The sequence below is a fragment of the Leptonotus elevatus genome, chromosome 8 (assembly GCF_054856555.1).
Source record: "Leptonotus elevatus isolate MCC_2025b chromosome 8, RoL_Lele_1.0, whole genome shotgun sequence".
NCBI classification, from domain to species: domain Eukaryota; kingdom Metazoa; phylum Chordata; class Actinopteri; order Syngnathiformes; family Syngnathidae; genus Leptonotus; species Leptonotus elevatus.
The window spans coordinates 18729147-18745832 of NC_141246.1; the positions used below are offsets into that span (position 1 = coordinate 18729147).

Consider the following 16686-nt stretch of genomic DNA (forward strand, 5'->3'; position numbering starts at 1 on the left):
ATCATGTATACTGTAAATAGTTTTGATGAAGGAAACCAAGCTTACCTTCACTTCCTCTTTTTAGATTGAACTTGAACTTGGTTAATGACTTATTTCCTGTGACTCTTTCCTGTTTAATATGTACCAAGAAACCCCACGGCACAAACTTCTTGTATTTACAGTGTAGCCCAGTTTAGTGTGAAGTGAGCTACTGTATATACTGGGGGCCTACATATCGACGCGCAGATCTCAAAGTATAATAACTGATCTGAAAGATTATGCACCAGGCCACATAGCAGTATACAAAAATAAACTGTGAAAATGTGCATGGGTGGTGTCTACAATTAGAAAAAAGTCCCCTTACCTATTTAGCATGTCGGTGAATTGTCTTTTTGGCTAATTTCCAACACATTTTTAACACTAATATATATTTGCAGGAAGCTGCCGGTAAGTGTTTTCTATTCTCTGTAAATATTTCCAGCCGTTGTCTCCTAGCAATCAACCACATTTTTTTCAAACAAAGCCACAGACATTTGAATGCTTTGCGACCATTTTGCATGTCTCAGGTGCTCTGAATCCTTAACAATAACACCGAACCTACTGCCATTAACATAGTAAGAACAAATCATTTAAACTGTCGGTTTGCTGTATAAAGTGTTCTGTAACAAATATCGTCTTAGTTTAAAGTCATACGTAATGCGGTGAAGGAAAAAAAATTGTGATGTCACCACCAGCACAGGTGCTCACAAGGGGCGGGACAGGATGACCAACAACGTGACCGACTAACAATCTGGCAGAGGGTTTGAGAAGCACTGTTCTCTCAGTCTGATACACAATGTGTAAACAGACCTCCCAAAAAAAGACTGCAAATTACTTTAAATGGGCAATTTAAATATGTTGGCTTTCCATCTCTTCCAGCGTCTCCTTTAAAGCAAGTAAGTGCTGCTATTTTTGTTCATTTATGCTCAAGATTCATGCACTTTGTGTAGACTGTCTCAAAATGAGCGTCAAGAACATAATGTGAGGCTTTCAAGGCCAAACCCCAAGAAGTGTTGATGATACATTTTATTAGTACTTAAAGAGCACTTAAGTCTGTCTGTTGTTAATCCTTTTTTACTGTTAAGTTGCAACCTAACACTTACAAAATACTGTAACAGATTTTGGACAATTCTCATCTAAATGTAGTACAATTCTGCCTAACTAATTTCCATTTGACTTTCTGAATGCTGTACCATTTTTAATCACCCATTTTAAAGATTCCCAGCCCTAGAATGCAATGGCATTCTAGGGCTGGGAATCTTTGAATGTCTCACGATTCGATTCGATCCCGATTTTTGGGTCTGCGATTCGATTCAGAATAGATTTTTTGTTAAGAACGATTTTCGAGTCTAAATGATTTGATTGAGAATAATTTTTGTTTTAATCTATAGATATGCAAGGGATTGTAATGATCTACTCCAGTCTGACTCGCTAATGCTAATTAGTGCGCTACTTGCAGCACTTTTATCATTCAAAAGATCGGCTCCACGCTGGAAAAAAACTATTTTAATAACTTGATCGTGACTTTTTCGTTCTACTCTCTAATGTGGCTACAACTTAACAGTGTATTAGAGCGCGTGGAAGAACACTGCCCCCTAGTGGCCAAATTGGGTACAACACGAACAGCGCTTTAAATAAAGGCACACACAGACAAAGGTTAAATAATTGAAATAAAATCGATTTTGGGACATTAAAAAACGATTCTGAATCGTACTAAATGAGAATCGCGATTCTTATGAGAATCGATTTTTGGGCACACCCCGATTGCGTTCACATCCTGATGTCTCTCTTCTCACAGGTTGCATCACTTTGGACCTGAAGCCCTGATATACGCGCAAAGATGGATAAATTGCGTATGATGTTCCAGTTCCTGCAGTCCAACCAGGAATCTTTTATGAATGGGATCTGCGGTATCATGGCCCTGGCTAGCGCACAGATGTACTCTTCCTTTGAGTTCAGCTGCCCCTGTATTCCGGAATACAACTACAGCTATGGGATCGGGCTGCTGATCATCCCACCGATTTGGTTTTTCTTATTAGGATTCGTATTGAACAATAATGTGTCTGTGCTAGCAGAGGAGTGGAGAAGGCCCACGGGAAAGAGGACGAAGGATCCATCGATCCTTCGCTACATGTTCTGTTCAATCACGCAGAGGTCTTTGATCGCACCCGCGGTTTGGGTGTCGGTGACTCTGATGGATGGCAAGAGCTTCCTCTGTGCTTTCAGCATCAATTTGGATATTGACAGGTTTGGCAATTACAGCTTCATCAAGGGGATGTCCGAAACGGAGAAGATAAAACTGCTGGCAAGGATTCCATGTAAAGATTTGTTTGAGCATCAGGAAATAAGAGTAGCAGCATCCCGATACATCAAGTGCATATCACAGGTGTGCTCATCTTTTTATACTTCATCATTTTATTATTGCTGGGATGGATTGATTATTATTATTAAAAAACATTCTTCTTTATCTTAGGGGACTCATGTAATACAAACCATTACTGCCCATTTCTCTATCGCGTTTCATCCCTTTAAAGTCACGACTTGTCTTGACATTGGCTACTCAATATAAATGCGGTTTGACAAGGTTGTTGGCCCGAAATTGGCAACGTTTTCATGACGTTATGCAGTTTAATCATATTACATGATGACAAAGCAAATCTCATTTTCTGCGCTTTAGTGAAGTTAACTAACTTCTTTCCACATTGGAGCTGAATGGGGCCTTTTATTGGCTTAATAACAAGAAAGATAAGCCTCCAAATGTATTATTCATGGCACTCGGGCCTATTTTCATCCATCCAGAACACCCACTCTGTTTGTCGTGCTTTGATCCTCTGAAGGCAATGCTATGGTTTGAAAGAAAGATAGGAACAGATTTGAACTGATCTGCTTAAGAAGATAATTCTATTATAGCGCTACGAACAGTTAGTAAGTATTTCACACTTTTGATAAGCTAAGGATTCAACACAATGCTTGGCTCTGTGACTAATGCAACTTTATATTCCACAGGCTTGTGGCTGGATGTTTTTGCTCATGATGACCTTCACAGCATTCCTGATTCGTGCTATTCGACCTTGCTTTACTCAGGCTGCTTTCCTCAAAACCAAATACTGGTCTCACTATATTGACATTGAGCGCAAGATGTTCGATGACACCTGCAGGGAGCACGCCAAGAGCTTCGCCAAGGTTTGCATCTATCAGTACTTTGAGAATATTAGTGGAGAGATGTGCAACTTACATCATCACTCCAGCAAGGATGACAGCGACTATGAAGATGGTGATAAGAGAAGGAATGAGGAAGACAAGCTCCTGGGTATAAGGGTTCAGGATGACATGAATAAAGCTTTGCGCAACTGGCACACCTGCAAGCCAGCTCTTGCACTGAGAAAAGAGCAGATAAATGGCGAAAACAAAGACAAACTGCATAGGGAAGCCAGTGGAGCAGAAAATGGGTTTGCAAATGGCCACACCCACAATGTGGAGAAAAGGGAATGGGCGGTATATTACAGTAAAGTCTGACCTCAAAGGGACAAAGGACTACATGCTTGAAATGCCTTTGGTTTCCAGGGAGTATCACAAATGTTTGGTTGATATGTGCTGAAATTATTTCCACAGTAACAGACCCACACATTTCTGCATGTATTTAATAACATATTTTTACGAGTCAACAATGAAGAAATAGCACTGTCTTACAGAAGGAAAAGTAGTCAACACAAAATACATGCCATTGTTAGCTAAATCTTTGGCAACAAAAGCGAGTACACCCTTAAATGAAAATGTCACATTGAACACAGTTAAGTCATTTTCCCTCCCCAGTGTCATGGAAACATGTTCTGTGTTCTGATGAGACCAAGATAAACTTATTTGGTTCGAATGGGGTCAAGCATGTAACCATGTGAGGAGTACAAAGATGCGTTATTTGCAGATGAAAAAAAGCCTTTTGGATAATTCTGGCATGTTTATTGAAATGATTATTACTGCCATAAATTCATAAAAATAAAAAAAAGATTATATAAAATTAGGGGCAAGAAGCGATACATTAAAAAAAATGTAATTAATTGCATCACTTAACTAGTTAACAGTGATTAATCACAAATTCTATATCTGTTCTAAATGTACAATAAAAAAAACACACAATGCACTTGTCCTCATGGGAAACGTGGTCTTCCTTCAGGCATAACATTAACGCTTTTGTCCATATGGTGCTGCTATAATCAACATAAACGGAAAGTTCCTAAAGGCCAGTACTACTTTTCATTGTGTCAAAGTGTCATTTCTTCCGTGTTGTCCTATGAAAAGGTATAATGAAATATCTGAATGTGTGTAAATGTGTGAAATCACTGTTGTGAGCTACTATATATACTGCATACATGTACAAACCCAATTCCCCAAAAAGTTGAGACACTATACAAATTGTGAATAAAAACTGAATGCATTTATGTGGAAGTGCCAAATTTCAATATTTTGTTCAGAATAGAACATAGATGACTGGTCAAAAGTTTAAACTGAGAAAATGTATCATTTTAAGGGGAAAATATGTTGATTGTAAATTTCATGGTGCCAAAAAAAAAAGATGGGACATGTAGCAATAAGAGGCTGGAAAAGTCAATTGCACATAAAAAAAAACAGCTGAAAGACCAATTACCACTAATGAGGTCCATTGGCAACTTGATTGGAGTATAAAAAGAGCTTCTCGGAGTGGCAGTGTCTCTCAGAAGCGAAGATGGGTAGATAATCAATGTTAAAGATAGTGGAGATATAACAGAAAGGTGTTTACAAGTGAAAAATTGCAAAAAGGTTGAAGTAATCGTCATCTACAGTGAATAACATCAGCCAAAGATTCAGAGAATCTGGAACAATCTCTGTGTGTAAGGGTCAAGGCCGAAAAATCCACATGATCTTCGGGCCCTTAAACGGGCACTGCCCGCAAACAGGAATGCTTCCTGTAAGGGAAATCACAGAAAGGGCTCAGCAAGACTTCCAGAAAACATTGCGGGTGAACACAATCCGCCGTGCCAGCCGCCGTTGCCAGATGAAACTCGACAGTACAAAGAAGAAGCCGTTCCTAAAGCAGACCAAGAAGCGCAGACGTTTCTCTGGGCCAAGGGGTCATTTCAAATGGAGTGTGGTAAAGTGGAAACCTATTTTGTGGTCAGACCAATCACGATTCGAAGTTCTCTCAAATAAAGGGCCACCATGAAAAAGAAAATCTCAAGCGATAACAGGATAGAACCATGTCTAAATAGGGGTATGTAAACAAGCATATGAGGGCAGTTAGTGCCCTACTTCAGTAGTTAAGCAAATATGTTGATTTATGAACACGAAAAGGTTGAGATTTACCTACTGCTTCAACATAAGGTGAACATTTGCATTTATCTAGCTCCTTTTATGTTCTTATTTTGTAAAGCCCCCAATTCAGCATTGAAGGAGTTCATTATGTGTTAGACAATTAACCAATCAGGAGACAGGTAAAAATAGGAACGCATGACACTGGTACAGCAGGTCTAACCGCCATGTGCCGTGTCAGCATTAACAATGCTTTTAGCGTTTCACTACACGCTGCACGTTTGCGCTACATCGGGATGGCCAATCCAGCTGTTCCTCTGCAATGACATTACTGACAGAGAAGGACAGGGAGGAGGGGGCTGAATGAAAATGGCTTGGATCCCATTGTTGTCCCTCCCTCCCCCTTGGGGATTAGCGAAGCAGCACTCCCCTTGACCGTCTGACAGCTCACCCAGTATCCCAGCAGCTGTTCTCCCCCTCAGTGGACTGGCACCCAGGGTGACTGGTGTGTGTGTGTGTGTGTGGGGGGGGGGGGGGGCACGTCTTTGTCCAGCTTGCGATTTCTCTATCAGAGGTTATTCTCTTTCACATTGTCACCTTCATGCATCCCTTACTTAGTTTGTCCTCTGCAATAGTGATATTATGTTGTTCGTACGCTCGCTTGCCGCAAGAGCTAACAAGATATTTTTTTTGTCTTATTAGCAAAAAAAAGAGTGGAAAACTATTTTGAAAAAGCTCCGTATGGTAGAGCAGTTCGATATTAATAACAATTGCAATTACAATAATAAACCAGCAGTTTCACCCATGAACCAAACAGAGGATATATTGACATTTTACAATTATGTGCTAGTAGAAAAATGATGGTAACAATTGGAGACAAATATTGACTGCAGAAAGCACATTGCATCACCTCAAAATAGAAACTTCACTTTAATCAATACTTCAACAACAGAGCATTGATTATCATTCTCTGTGAAGCTATTGTGCTTCTGACTGGCTTGTAAAAAAGTATCTGATCATGGCACCGGAATGACTTTAGCTCAACTAACGCAAGTCTGAGAAACTGCAACAACAAAAACAAAAACAAACAGAGAATATGTGATAGAAAGAAAAAGAGTGGACTAGGACCTGTATGCGATCCAGCTGACGTCTACTTGGCACAAATGTCATTGTTTTGTTTGTAAGGACATCAGCCATGCATGCATGCAGCTGACCGGGGCCTCCCTTACTTGACTTTGCTGCAAGAGCCTCTTTGCTCTCCCTTTCACATGCACGAGGGGTGTACGCACACGGCCACATACACATCAGCATGCTTGCAAGCGTCCCATTCGTCAGCGTCTGGCTCATTCTGCCTTTCTTCTGCCTGCAGATTGGAGGACCGAGGCAGAGGGAGGGCTGAGGCCGAGCAGAGTTGCGAGGCAAAACGGATGGTCACATGAGCGCGGATCTGTTTACAAACCTGAGGCAGAGCAGAGCAGTGCAGGAGGCGTCGGGAGGGAAAGGCAGACTGCAGGCTCACTCTTAAAAAAAAACATTTTGGACTGAGAGAGGAAGAGGAGAAGCGTGCCATAACAAAGCTAGTTGGACGTGGGAGAGACTGACTGCAACAGATACACTCTTCGTTGACACACACCGCTTTGTCTATTTTTTTTTTTTTTTCATCCGAAGGAGCAGATGGTTGGAGGAAGAGGATCCCCCTCCCCATACAAACATACACAAACACACATGCACTGAGTGAGAAACAAACACACTCAGCAGCAAAAACAGCAATGCTAGCTTCAGGACTGTCGTGTGGAGCGGTTCTGACTTTGTTTGGCCTTTCTTGAGTGGAGCTCATCTTTGGCTTCTGCGCTGAGGTGGAAGACCGTCTGCAACATCAGTGGACTGAAAGGAGGAGACAGCAGAGGACATGAGAGGGGGGAGAACGAAAGCTGCAAAAATCCTCTGTTAAAAAAAAAAAGCAGCTTTAGAGGGGGAAGACAACGCAGACTAAAAGAAGATTATTACCTTCAGTGATTGACGACTGTCGTTGTGATCGGCGGATGACATTGGAGAAAATCCTGCAGACAAAAAACAAACACAAGTCATAGAGGGTCTTTGTCTGCTTTGAGTGTCAACATTGACTGTGCTGTTGATGATGTTATGACTGCGCATGATTCGCATTTTGACAACAACTTGCGAAATAACCCACGGTATGAGGCAAGTGACAGTCCGAGCTACACAACAAGATTTCTTTGTCTTCTCTGATGACATCATATATGCTGGCATCCAAGAGCACATGAGGTTTTTAGACGTGGTCCAGACTCTTGTCCCAAATATCCCAATCTTAACACGGAGTGCTTAATCCAGATTTAGGAATGCTGGGCCGCACAGACTTGCTGAGCCAACAAAACCACACCTCTCAAGGATTTATGGAAATCTGAGCAAATCTGAAAAACTTAAGGCTTGTATTGGAGGAGCTCAGCACACAGTGACTGATCCCAGGCACCAACCACGAGTCCAAGAGTTTGGCCTCTATTCAGGCTCAGCCTTCTTCTTAAAGGCTCTGAATTTATTGCTGCTGCCCCAGGAATCAAATTTCATGCAACCATTCCAATGGTGTAACGGTAAGTGAGTGGATTTCTCTGCCATCTGTTTAATACTAAAGAGGTCCCGGCACGTATTTTGTGTACCTATAGCTCATAACCTCCGTTTCTGTTTTGTTGTTTACTGGCTCTGCATGATGGATTCAGAAAATCACAAAGGCCTTGGTGTTTTGTGTGTGCACTCAAAATAAGATGCATTCAACATGTTTACTTGGTCATACAGCTAAATATATATATATATATATATATATATATATATATATATATATATATATATATATATATATATATATATATATATATATATATATATATATATATATATATAAATCAATATTAAATTGCCACCCATAGTAAACCTTGATTCTGAATGAGTCTTGATTTTGGCCAATGCTACGGTTCCAAAATTTGTGGGTACAGTTTGGGGAAGGCCATGTTCTGTTCTAGCATGATGTAAGGCAAGGTACATAATGGAACCTTGGAAGAGTTTGGTGTGGAAGAACTTATAACTTTAGGATGAACTTAGGGTGACCAAAAATAATAATAATAATTAAGACACTACAATTTCGCTGACAATCAAATATACAAGAACTTTTCACCAGGAACTATTTATAACAGATTTAATCACTCATGAGTCAATCTGTGAACGGTGGTTGTGTTATTACTTTAGCTAATGCTAAATGCTATCTTGGTTGACAGTTCAACAGCACTTTAACAAGACAATGAACTCACCATTGTCCAACCTTTTTGCCCAGTCATGGTGTTACCTCACGGTCTCACATTATAACATTGGAAATGTACCGCCAGAAAAGTTCAGCTCATGTTTGGTCTAACTACATTTCCCATGATTCTTTGTACACATAAGTAGGAAGTAGTCCGAGCTCCGGTATGACACAAACGGTAATGTGAAAGTAAAGAGGAAGGAATGAAACAGTTAAAATGATTTTTAATTGTTTTATTGTATGAACCACTATGACAACTGTGATTGACATACACAGCCCAAACAAACAAAAATAAACGGGGATGCCGGCATGGGACCTACGGAAAAGTACCTGTTAAATGGACTGAAAGTGCGACAAAACTGAGGCAGGCAAAATCCTCCAGGACTTGGGACACAAGGCTCAAAAGTGGGACTGTCCAGGTTAAACCGGGACATCTGGTAACCCTAGATGAACTAGAACAGAGACGAGGCAGGTAGGCCTACTCTTTCAAACCCACCAAACCTCACACATATTCTTCTAGCTCAATGAGCATAAAGTGCCACAGCACTCTAACACGTAAAAAAAAAAAGTGTGGAAGCTGTTAAAGTTGCGGAATGGTGACAACTCCTTATTCCATTCCATTTTTAGTTCCTGTATGGGCCTGGTATCCATTTTGCCCATGTAGTCGATCTCTCATTAAGTTTCCCTGCCCCCCCTTCTCTTGCAGTCCCCCAACCTCCAGCTATGTCAAATTATCATACCTCCCACACAGCGCAAGCTGTACCCATTCATTGACTCTGAAACGAGACACATGGACAGTTCGAGGCTGGCAAAAAGCCTTCTTGCTGCAAATTGATAGGGTCACATGTGGCTCGTGGAAGTGGGGCTTTCGCTGCTATTGTTTTGCCAAATGGCCTTTTGGTCCCAAGTTCATTCTCGTTTTGAAATATTGCCCCTCCCCCCTCCCGCCACCTGCACATTTCTGGTCGTTCAAATGAGCACAGACATAAACCGCGACGCACACTCCAACCCCCAAGTGCTGTCGCACATGCACACACTTTACTACACTACTCTATTGAGTCTGGGGAACAGATGGTGGTGTGTCGGTGTCTGTTGGCTGTATTTGTCTACTTCACAGCCAATTAACGGGCAGTCCTACGAGGCTTAGGGTTGCCACCACTGTGCCACGGCCAAAGCTCCCATGAACACACTTGTATCCCAGCGGCATCACCAAGTACTTCGGACCCAACAGGAAAAACTCACCAGTTATGAGGGGATAAGCAATGCGCCACATGAACTTGAACGACTGGGACTCAAATGTGTGGTTACGTTTTATGACAGCAGTGACCCAGAAATGCTTTATGGTAAACTAACAATGATGTTGTTGTATGTCTTAATATTCCAAAGTCTCAGTTCTCAGTTGCAGACATCTCTGCAATGGCCTGTATTTGTTTTGATTTTCACTGAATGCACGTTATAAACTTATTGATCTCTTTTTGGCAGGATGCCTGTGCGGTTTGAATTCTCTGAGCTCTGAACACGACTGCAGCATGACGTCTGACATGTATCACCTGCCACTCAATGTGTATGTCATTGTGCTGGGCATTGGCCTATTCGTCTTTATGCTCAGTCTCATCTTCTGCTGCTACCTTTTCCGGTAGGTACAAGAAATGAGAGCGGAGGATTTTCTACTCTAGACTATTCTGAATAACTGGAAAGGAATTGGAGAAGGATATATGTGAAGGAGAAATTGAGACAGCAATGCATTTATTGATTTTTTGAAATTCTGCTGGAGTATGATCGTTATAGTATGTGGTCTATTGTGATCAACCGTTTCTTGCTTAGATTCTTAATTACATTTATTCAATCTTATCATAAAAGCATTCCTAACATCAAATGACTACGTGACCCTATTTGCAGCTTCTGGAAAAAAAAAAGTTGGTCTTTTGAAATATTTTATTTCTGTTAACAAATAATGAGCCTTTAACACAAAGCTTGTTGAGCAACCCTTAGAGGAAAATAACCAACATTATCATTGCGATTAGCAATTCAAAAGCACTATTATATTATCTTTTAATCCATCCATCCTCTGGGGTCGGGTCGTAGGGACAGCAGCTTTAGCAGGGAAGCCCAGATTTCCTTCTCCCCAGCCACTTCGTCCAGCTCTTCCGGGGAATCCCAAGGTGTTCCCAAGCCAACCAAGTGCGTGTCTCCAGGGTGTCCTGGGTCTTCTTCCTGGTGGCACATGCCCTGAACACCTCCCGGGAAGGCGTCCAGGAGGCATCCTAACCAGATGCCTGAGCCACCTCATGTGCCTCATCTTTATGCAGGGAAGCAGCAGCTTGAGTCCTTAAGAGTCTCTAAGAGAGAGCCTGGACTCCATAAAATATATGAACAGAATTAGTGACAAGTCAAGTCAAGTTTATTTATATAGCCCTTAATCACACAAGAGTCTGACGAACCACAAGAGGGCAAGGGAAAAACTCAAAAAAACAAAAAGGGTGGCCTTGGCGGAGTCCAACCATCACTGGAAACGATTCCCACTTATTTCCAGGAATGTGGACGGACCAATGTCTTACATTGGTCGTACCGGGACTGAACAGCCCGGACCCTGTACTCCCGAAGCAACACCCACATAAGTACATGGTCAAGGACACAGTCCACAAAACACATGTAGACTGGTTGGGCGAACTCCCATGCACCCTCGAGGAGCCTGCTGAGGGTGTAGAGCTGGTCCACTGTTCAACAGTCAAAACAAAAACCAATGTTGCTCTTGAATTTGAGGTTCGACTTACCCAGGGACCCTTCACTCCAGCATCCCTGAATATACCTTACCAGGGAGGCTGATGAGTGTTATCCAGCAGATTTTCGAACACACCCTCTGGTCTCCCTTCTTAAAAAGAGAGACCACCATTCAGGTCTGCCAATTCAGAAGCACTGCCTTTGATGCCCACGTGTTGTTGTAGAGGCGTGTCAACCAAGAACCTCACAGTGGATCACATCCTCCTCGTGGTAGGGCACCGAGAAGCTTTTTAACCACCTCAGTGACCTCATTCCTAAAGATGGGAAAGCCTACCTCTGAATTCTTTAGACTCTGCTTCCTCTTAGAAAGGCATGTTAGTGGAATTGAGGTCTTCGAAGTATTCTCCCCACTGGTTCACAATAATTCAAGTCAAGGTCAGCAGCACCCCAACCTCACTATACTTTATTATATTATACAATTTTAAACATTTATTTAATAACTTTAACAACTGAATTACATAAGTAAAATGTTGTGCATTTTATTCATGTAATTTTATCATTTAATTTATTTTAAATTATAGTTTAGCAAACTGTTGTCATTGACTAATGATATCAAAACCAATTATCCATCAATATTGTTGTGTATATGTAATATATGATAAGGTGAGTTTACATTTATATGGGGCGGCAGAAGTTCGCCTTTAAGAAGCAATTCAATTCAATAACACTTTATTTGTCCCAGAGGGGCAATTCAATGGCATGCGAGCAGTATTAACTCATTCACTGCCATTGACGGCTTTAGATGTCAAAAATTCATTAGAACTATTTCTATTAATTACATTTTTTTTCCCACTTTTGCTAAGTTTTTTTTGTTGAGTATGAAAACCTAGAAAAAAAATATTTTACATTTAGAACAGATATAAAATTTGATCAATCGTGAGTTAACTAGTGAAGTCATGCCATTAATTACGAACAATTTAAATCGCCTGACGGCCCTAATTTTTTAATAATCTTTTCTTTTTCTTTTTTTAAAAGTATTTTTAATTATTTATTTATTTTATTTTTTAATATGTAAAGAAAAGATTATTAAAAATTAGGGGCGTCAGGATTATTTTTTTTTATCATAATTAATTAATCACAAATTTTACATCTGTTCTAAATGTACAATAAAAAAATGTTTTCTAGGTTTTCATACTCTTAACAAAAGTGGGGGAAAAAATTTAACTAATAGAAATAGTTCAAATGAATTTTGACGTCTATAGCCGTCAATGGCAGTGAATGAGTTAAAAGACAGGCATTACACCAGCAAACATAAAACATACACAAAATGCTACAATTAAAAAAAAATAATAATTGTTTTTAATGAAAGTGCTCTGTGCTTCACACTACTTGGTGTAAACAAAGGCAACTAGTTCATGTGGCAATGTTATTCTGCTTTATAACTACCTTTGAAGTGCCCTTGAACAAAGCACCCCTGCCCCTCCCTCCCCCAACCAGCTCTAGATGTGCAGCACTGTTTGAGCACCCCTTTCAGTCTGACATCACTCCTTGTATGCCCACGTGCGACCTGTTCTGTTGTGTGAGACCCAAAAAATATACAGCAGTCTAAGTTAGAATTTTTATAATACATTTATTAATAATAATAATTAATAATGATAATTAAAATATGTCTTTAGTCATAATGAAGGAAACACTTTGATTTACAGTGGTAGAGTAGATGCATAAATAGCAGTGTTCTATAATGAGCACTTGTAAACAGTATCAAAAATGTGTCCCGTATTGCTTCATCTTTGAATGCTCTTGGTTTAATTTACAGGTAAATTTATGTGCATTATTTTATGGCAGGTATATTTCAAATAAAGAACAATTGAAAAACGACCTGAGAAAGGATCTACATAGTGTGTTGATTGTCATGTAGCCAATCAATTTAGTGCGTGAGTGTAAATAACAATTAGCATTTACTCAAAAGGACCCCTTGACCCGAACCACAGCTAGATTTACAAAAATAATGTCACTCAATTTGTAAGCATCATCCTCTGACCCATTTCCCACAGAGCGTAGCATGCTAATTCTAACTATCTTTATGCACACACAGGAGGGCCACTCATCCCTTTGCCTTACTTATATTGCACTATAGAATGTCTTACCCAACAAGTAGTTTCCGGCTTACCATTAAGCCGCATATTTTGCTTTATTTCTGTCTCATTCAGGTTGAAACAGCAAGGAACGAGGGAGCAGTTCAGCTACAATGAGGTATGTCACTTATTGGAGTATCTGCATGTGTAACAGCACACTGTGAGGCAGGCTCTAAATCCTACCACAGCATGTCAGGCTTTTTTCATTCAGCCCAGCAACATAACACCACCTTCCAGAAGATTCCATCAGGGAATGCAATAATTCTGAAGCTAATTTTAGACTAGGTATTCTATGCATCAAACAGCATATGAGGTCGGTCATATAAGGATTTATAGCCCATCTGAAGTAGTTATATTTATGATAGTGCTGATGCTATATTATACTATACGTTCATCCTTCCATACTCATTTCTCACTGTAGGTGGTGCTGAAGGGTGCAAGCAAGAAACTCAGCCTACTCGGAGTAAGTCATTACAGCTTTTACTTTTGCTGCATTACAACAGATTTCCCAAAAAAGTGTACACCGACTGACACAGTGCTTTTCTAATTTCACTTAATCGGTCCAAAAATGATTTACTTACTATAATGTATTGTAGTTCAAATATCTATGCTAGCACAATACAGTAACAAAAGTAAATGATTATTTTACAATATATGGTAGAAGATACTTTTAACCTGTGTAACATGTTTGTGCCATGACATTCTCCACATGTAAAATGTGTGCCTTGGCTCAAAGGGTTGGGAAAGACTACATTAAAGCCTGTGTGGAATTCAGTCCATGTTTCTTACGCTTTACAAGCCAGGTTTGAGCCATCTAGTCTAAAATATTGACTGGACTCCATCCTCAGATGTAATTAACATGCAACACGCATTTACTGGCTATGTCATTGAAATCACTTTCTAGATTCTAAGTGCTTCAAGTGGCAAAATTTAGGATTGCTAAGAATAATAGTGCTTTTTATAGACGCATCATAAGAGTAGTCTTCTCTGTTTGCCGTCTTGTAAATGACTACCTTTAAATTTCCCAAAGGCCGAGGTGGATGGAAGGGGAAGTGTAGTTTTTGAGAAGCAAAAATAGACATAGCTATGAAAAGAACAATTATTAAACAATGCCTTACTTTAGGCACTGAAACATGGCTAAATTGAACATCACAGAAGTTAGTTTAAAAAAAAGTAAGACTTTTATGAATTAACATGACACAAAATATGGCCTTACTTCATTGTTTCACTGTTTTTGGCAGCAAACCTGTGCCGTGTGTCTGGAAGAATTCAGGACCAGAGACGAACTGGGAGTGTGCCCGTGCTCACATGCATTTCACAAGAAGTGAGTGTCTGGTGATGAAATCTGGAAACTTGCCATCACTTGTGCAATTTAGTGTCAAAAGATCTGTAACACTCTCACTTGATGGTGTTTAGATAAATCCCAATACAAATCACATTTGATGAGTTTTCCACCCTATCTCGAAGGAAACTCATTTGGGCCGCATCAATTTTAATATATCAGCTTGAGTGTAATGTTTACAAATGAATACGTTTTTTTCCTTGGACTTATTGTAAAAACGGTTTCCACCACTTCAGGTGCCTGCTCAAGTGGCTGGAGATTCGCAGCGTGTGCCCAATGTGCAACAAACCCATCTTGCGGCTCCACACAGATGCCCCGCAGGGTGCCGAGGGTCCTATGGAGCCAGAGGAGGTGTGAGGCTGGGAGAAACAAAACCAGAATTCGCTCCCAAAAAAACCCAACGACATCCATTTAAATACAACTAGAGATGATCATCTCACAAGCAATGCTGTTAATGATCCCAAGTGGCTGTGTTGCCGCTGACCTTTGAGCAATATTCTTAGGTGGGAATTGGATATTGACAGATGCAAACTTGATTTGGTAAGGTCAGGAGATGAGGAAAGGATGTATAAATAAGACAATTTTCACTACATTGGTCCTCGCTTAGCTTCCATATTGCACTGCTCAGCAACAGTCCGACTGGAAAAGGGGGCACCATGACTGCGGCACTGCTGGATACAGTAGAACAGTAGCGGTACTGTGCAGGAGCAGTACTGATACCTCTACCATCTCAGGGGTGTTACCAATCCAGCCAGCACAAACCACGTCCGACAACGTAACCCACACATGCATTTTACAATCAATACTGCCACTGTGTAGGTGAAATACTCAAGCAGGAGCCACGCCCTCTGGATGACATCATAACTTCTTGATGACATCATGACCAGCATAAAGGATTTAAGTAGGCAGATTTTTTTTCCAGATTGTGTACCAGGAACTTTCCTTTTAAAAGAGGATAGAAAACTAGCGTGTATGTATTGTATGTAAATGTGTCCCAATATACATTGTTATTTTGTATTTGTTGCTTTTAAATAAAATGTCATGTAATGTATTGTAATGATAGTAGATTTATTGAGTCATGGGTTGAAAATGGGTTAAAGAGTAAGTCAACACCCCCCCATCCCCCCCCAAATCTTCTTTACAATAATGTGTATGTGCCCAACAATGTATTGTAATGATAGTAGATTTATTGAGTCATGGATTGAAAATTGGTTAAAGAGTAAGTCAACCACCCCCACCCCCTACACACACAAAATCTTCTTTACAATAATGCGTATGTGCCCAACTAGTCTAAACACAGCATTCTTTCATATTGCGTTTTATGAGTTAATAAGCGTAACTCAACACTAAATCAACTTTTTTGGGCTGATAAACTGGTGTGTACATGTCCTGGTCATTATTTTTGACATTTTAGTGCATGTTTGTTGAAAGCTTGAATTTGTGGCAAAAACCGTGTGTTTGGTGCCATCTTAAGGTTACACACTGGGATAAACACAATTTGGCTGTTCGTCCTCACGAGAAGCTACATACCGCGTCACTTGTGGCGCATGACGTAGTTGCCCCCGCCACCCACCGGCTCAGCCCGACCACGCCCAACCCTCTCCCCATTCGCAACCCAACGGTCCTCCAGGCAACAACCCCTTTGAGCGCCGATTTCAAATCTTTGTGAGGGGTGGAGCAAGAGTCCGACTTCCTATTGAGTTACTCTTTAAGCAGCAAAACCTGTCTGCTTTCATCCACATCAGGGGGCGGCCATTTTGTCACTTGACGTCGACCGAAAATGACATCACAGTCACAAATGTTGATGTAATTTTCAGTTGACAGCAAGTGGCAAAATGGCTGCCCCCCTGAATGCTGTGTTTAGACTAGTGGGGCTGCAT

The 16686-nt window shown here is 40.6% G+C and overlaps 2 protein-coding genes and 1 long non-coding RNA gene across 6 annotated transcripts; 2 read left to right on the forward strand and 1 right to left on the reverse strand.

The window, feature by feature from the left end:
- Positions 1–764: 764 nt before the first annotated feature.
- Positions 765–4338, forward strand: calhm1b (calcium homeostasis modulator 1b). Its single transcript, XM_086082037.1, has 3 exons — positions 765–914; positions 1817–2404; positions 3025–4338. The coding sequence occupies exons 2-3, from the start codon at positions 1859–1861 to the stop codon at positions 3532–3534; spliced, it is 1056 nt and encodes a 351-aa protein (XP_085938163.1). The 5' UTR covers positions 765–914; positions 1817–1858; the 3' UTR covers positions 3535–4338.
- On the reverse strand, positions 3580–7808 carry LOC147170093 (uncharacterized). 4 transcript variants are annotated; one of them, XR_015095754.1, is made up of 4 exons: positions 7493–7808; positions 7309–7361; positions 6761–7185; positions 3580–4958 (listed from the first exon to the last, which is right to left on the reverse strand). It is a non-coding gene; the product is annotated as an uncharacterized LOC147170093 (long non-coding RNA). The 4 variants fall into 4 exon arrangements; XR_015095755.1 differs by having other exon boundaries at positions 7109–7185; positions 7309–7808; XR_015095752.1 differs by having other exon boundaries at positions 7309–7808.
- On the forward strand, positions 6676–15863 carry LOC147170094 (RING finger protein 122). Its single transcript, XM_086082036.1, has 6 exons — positions 6676–7907; positions 10091–10244; positions 13540–13582; positions 13886–13927; positions 14706–14788; positions 15043–15863. The coding sequence occupies exons 1-6, from the start codon at positions 7883–7885 to the stop codon at positions 15161–15163; spliced, it is 468 nt and encodes a 155-aa protein (XP_085938162.1). The 5' UTR covers positions 6676–7882; the 3' UTR covers positions 15164–15863.
- Positions 15864–16686: the final 823 nt, after the last annotated feature.

Coding starts and splice junctions, on each gene's coding strand:
- calhm1b (XM_086082037.1), top strand. CDS start 1,859: ATGGATAAATTGCGTATGATGTTCCAGTTCCTGCAGTCCAACCAGGAA. Junction 2,405..3,024: donor ACATCAAGTGCATATCACAG/GTGTGCTCATCT, acceptor TATATTCCACAG/GCTTGTGGCTGGATGTTTTT.
- LOC147170094 (XM_086082036.1), top strand. CDS start 7,883: ATGCAACCATTCCAATGGTGTAACG. Junction 13,928..14,705: donor AGAAACTCAGCCTACTCGGA/GTAAGTCATTAC, acceptor TGTTTTTGGCAG/CAAACCTGTGCCGTGTGTCT. Junction 14,789..15,042: donor TCACATGCATTTCACAAGAA/GTGAGTGTCTGG, acceptor CCACCACTTCAG/GTGCCTGCTCAAGTGGCTGG.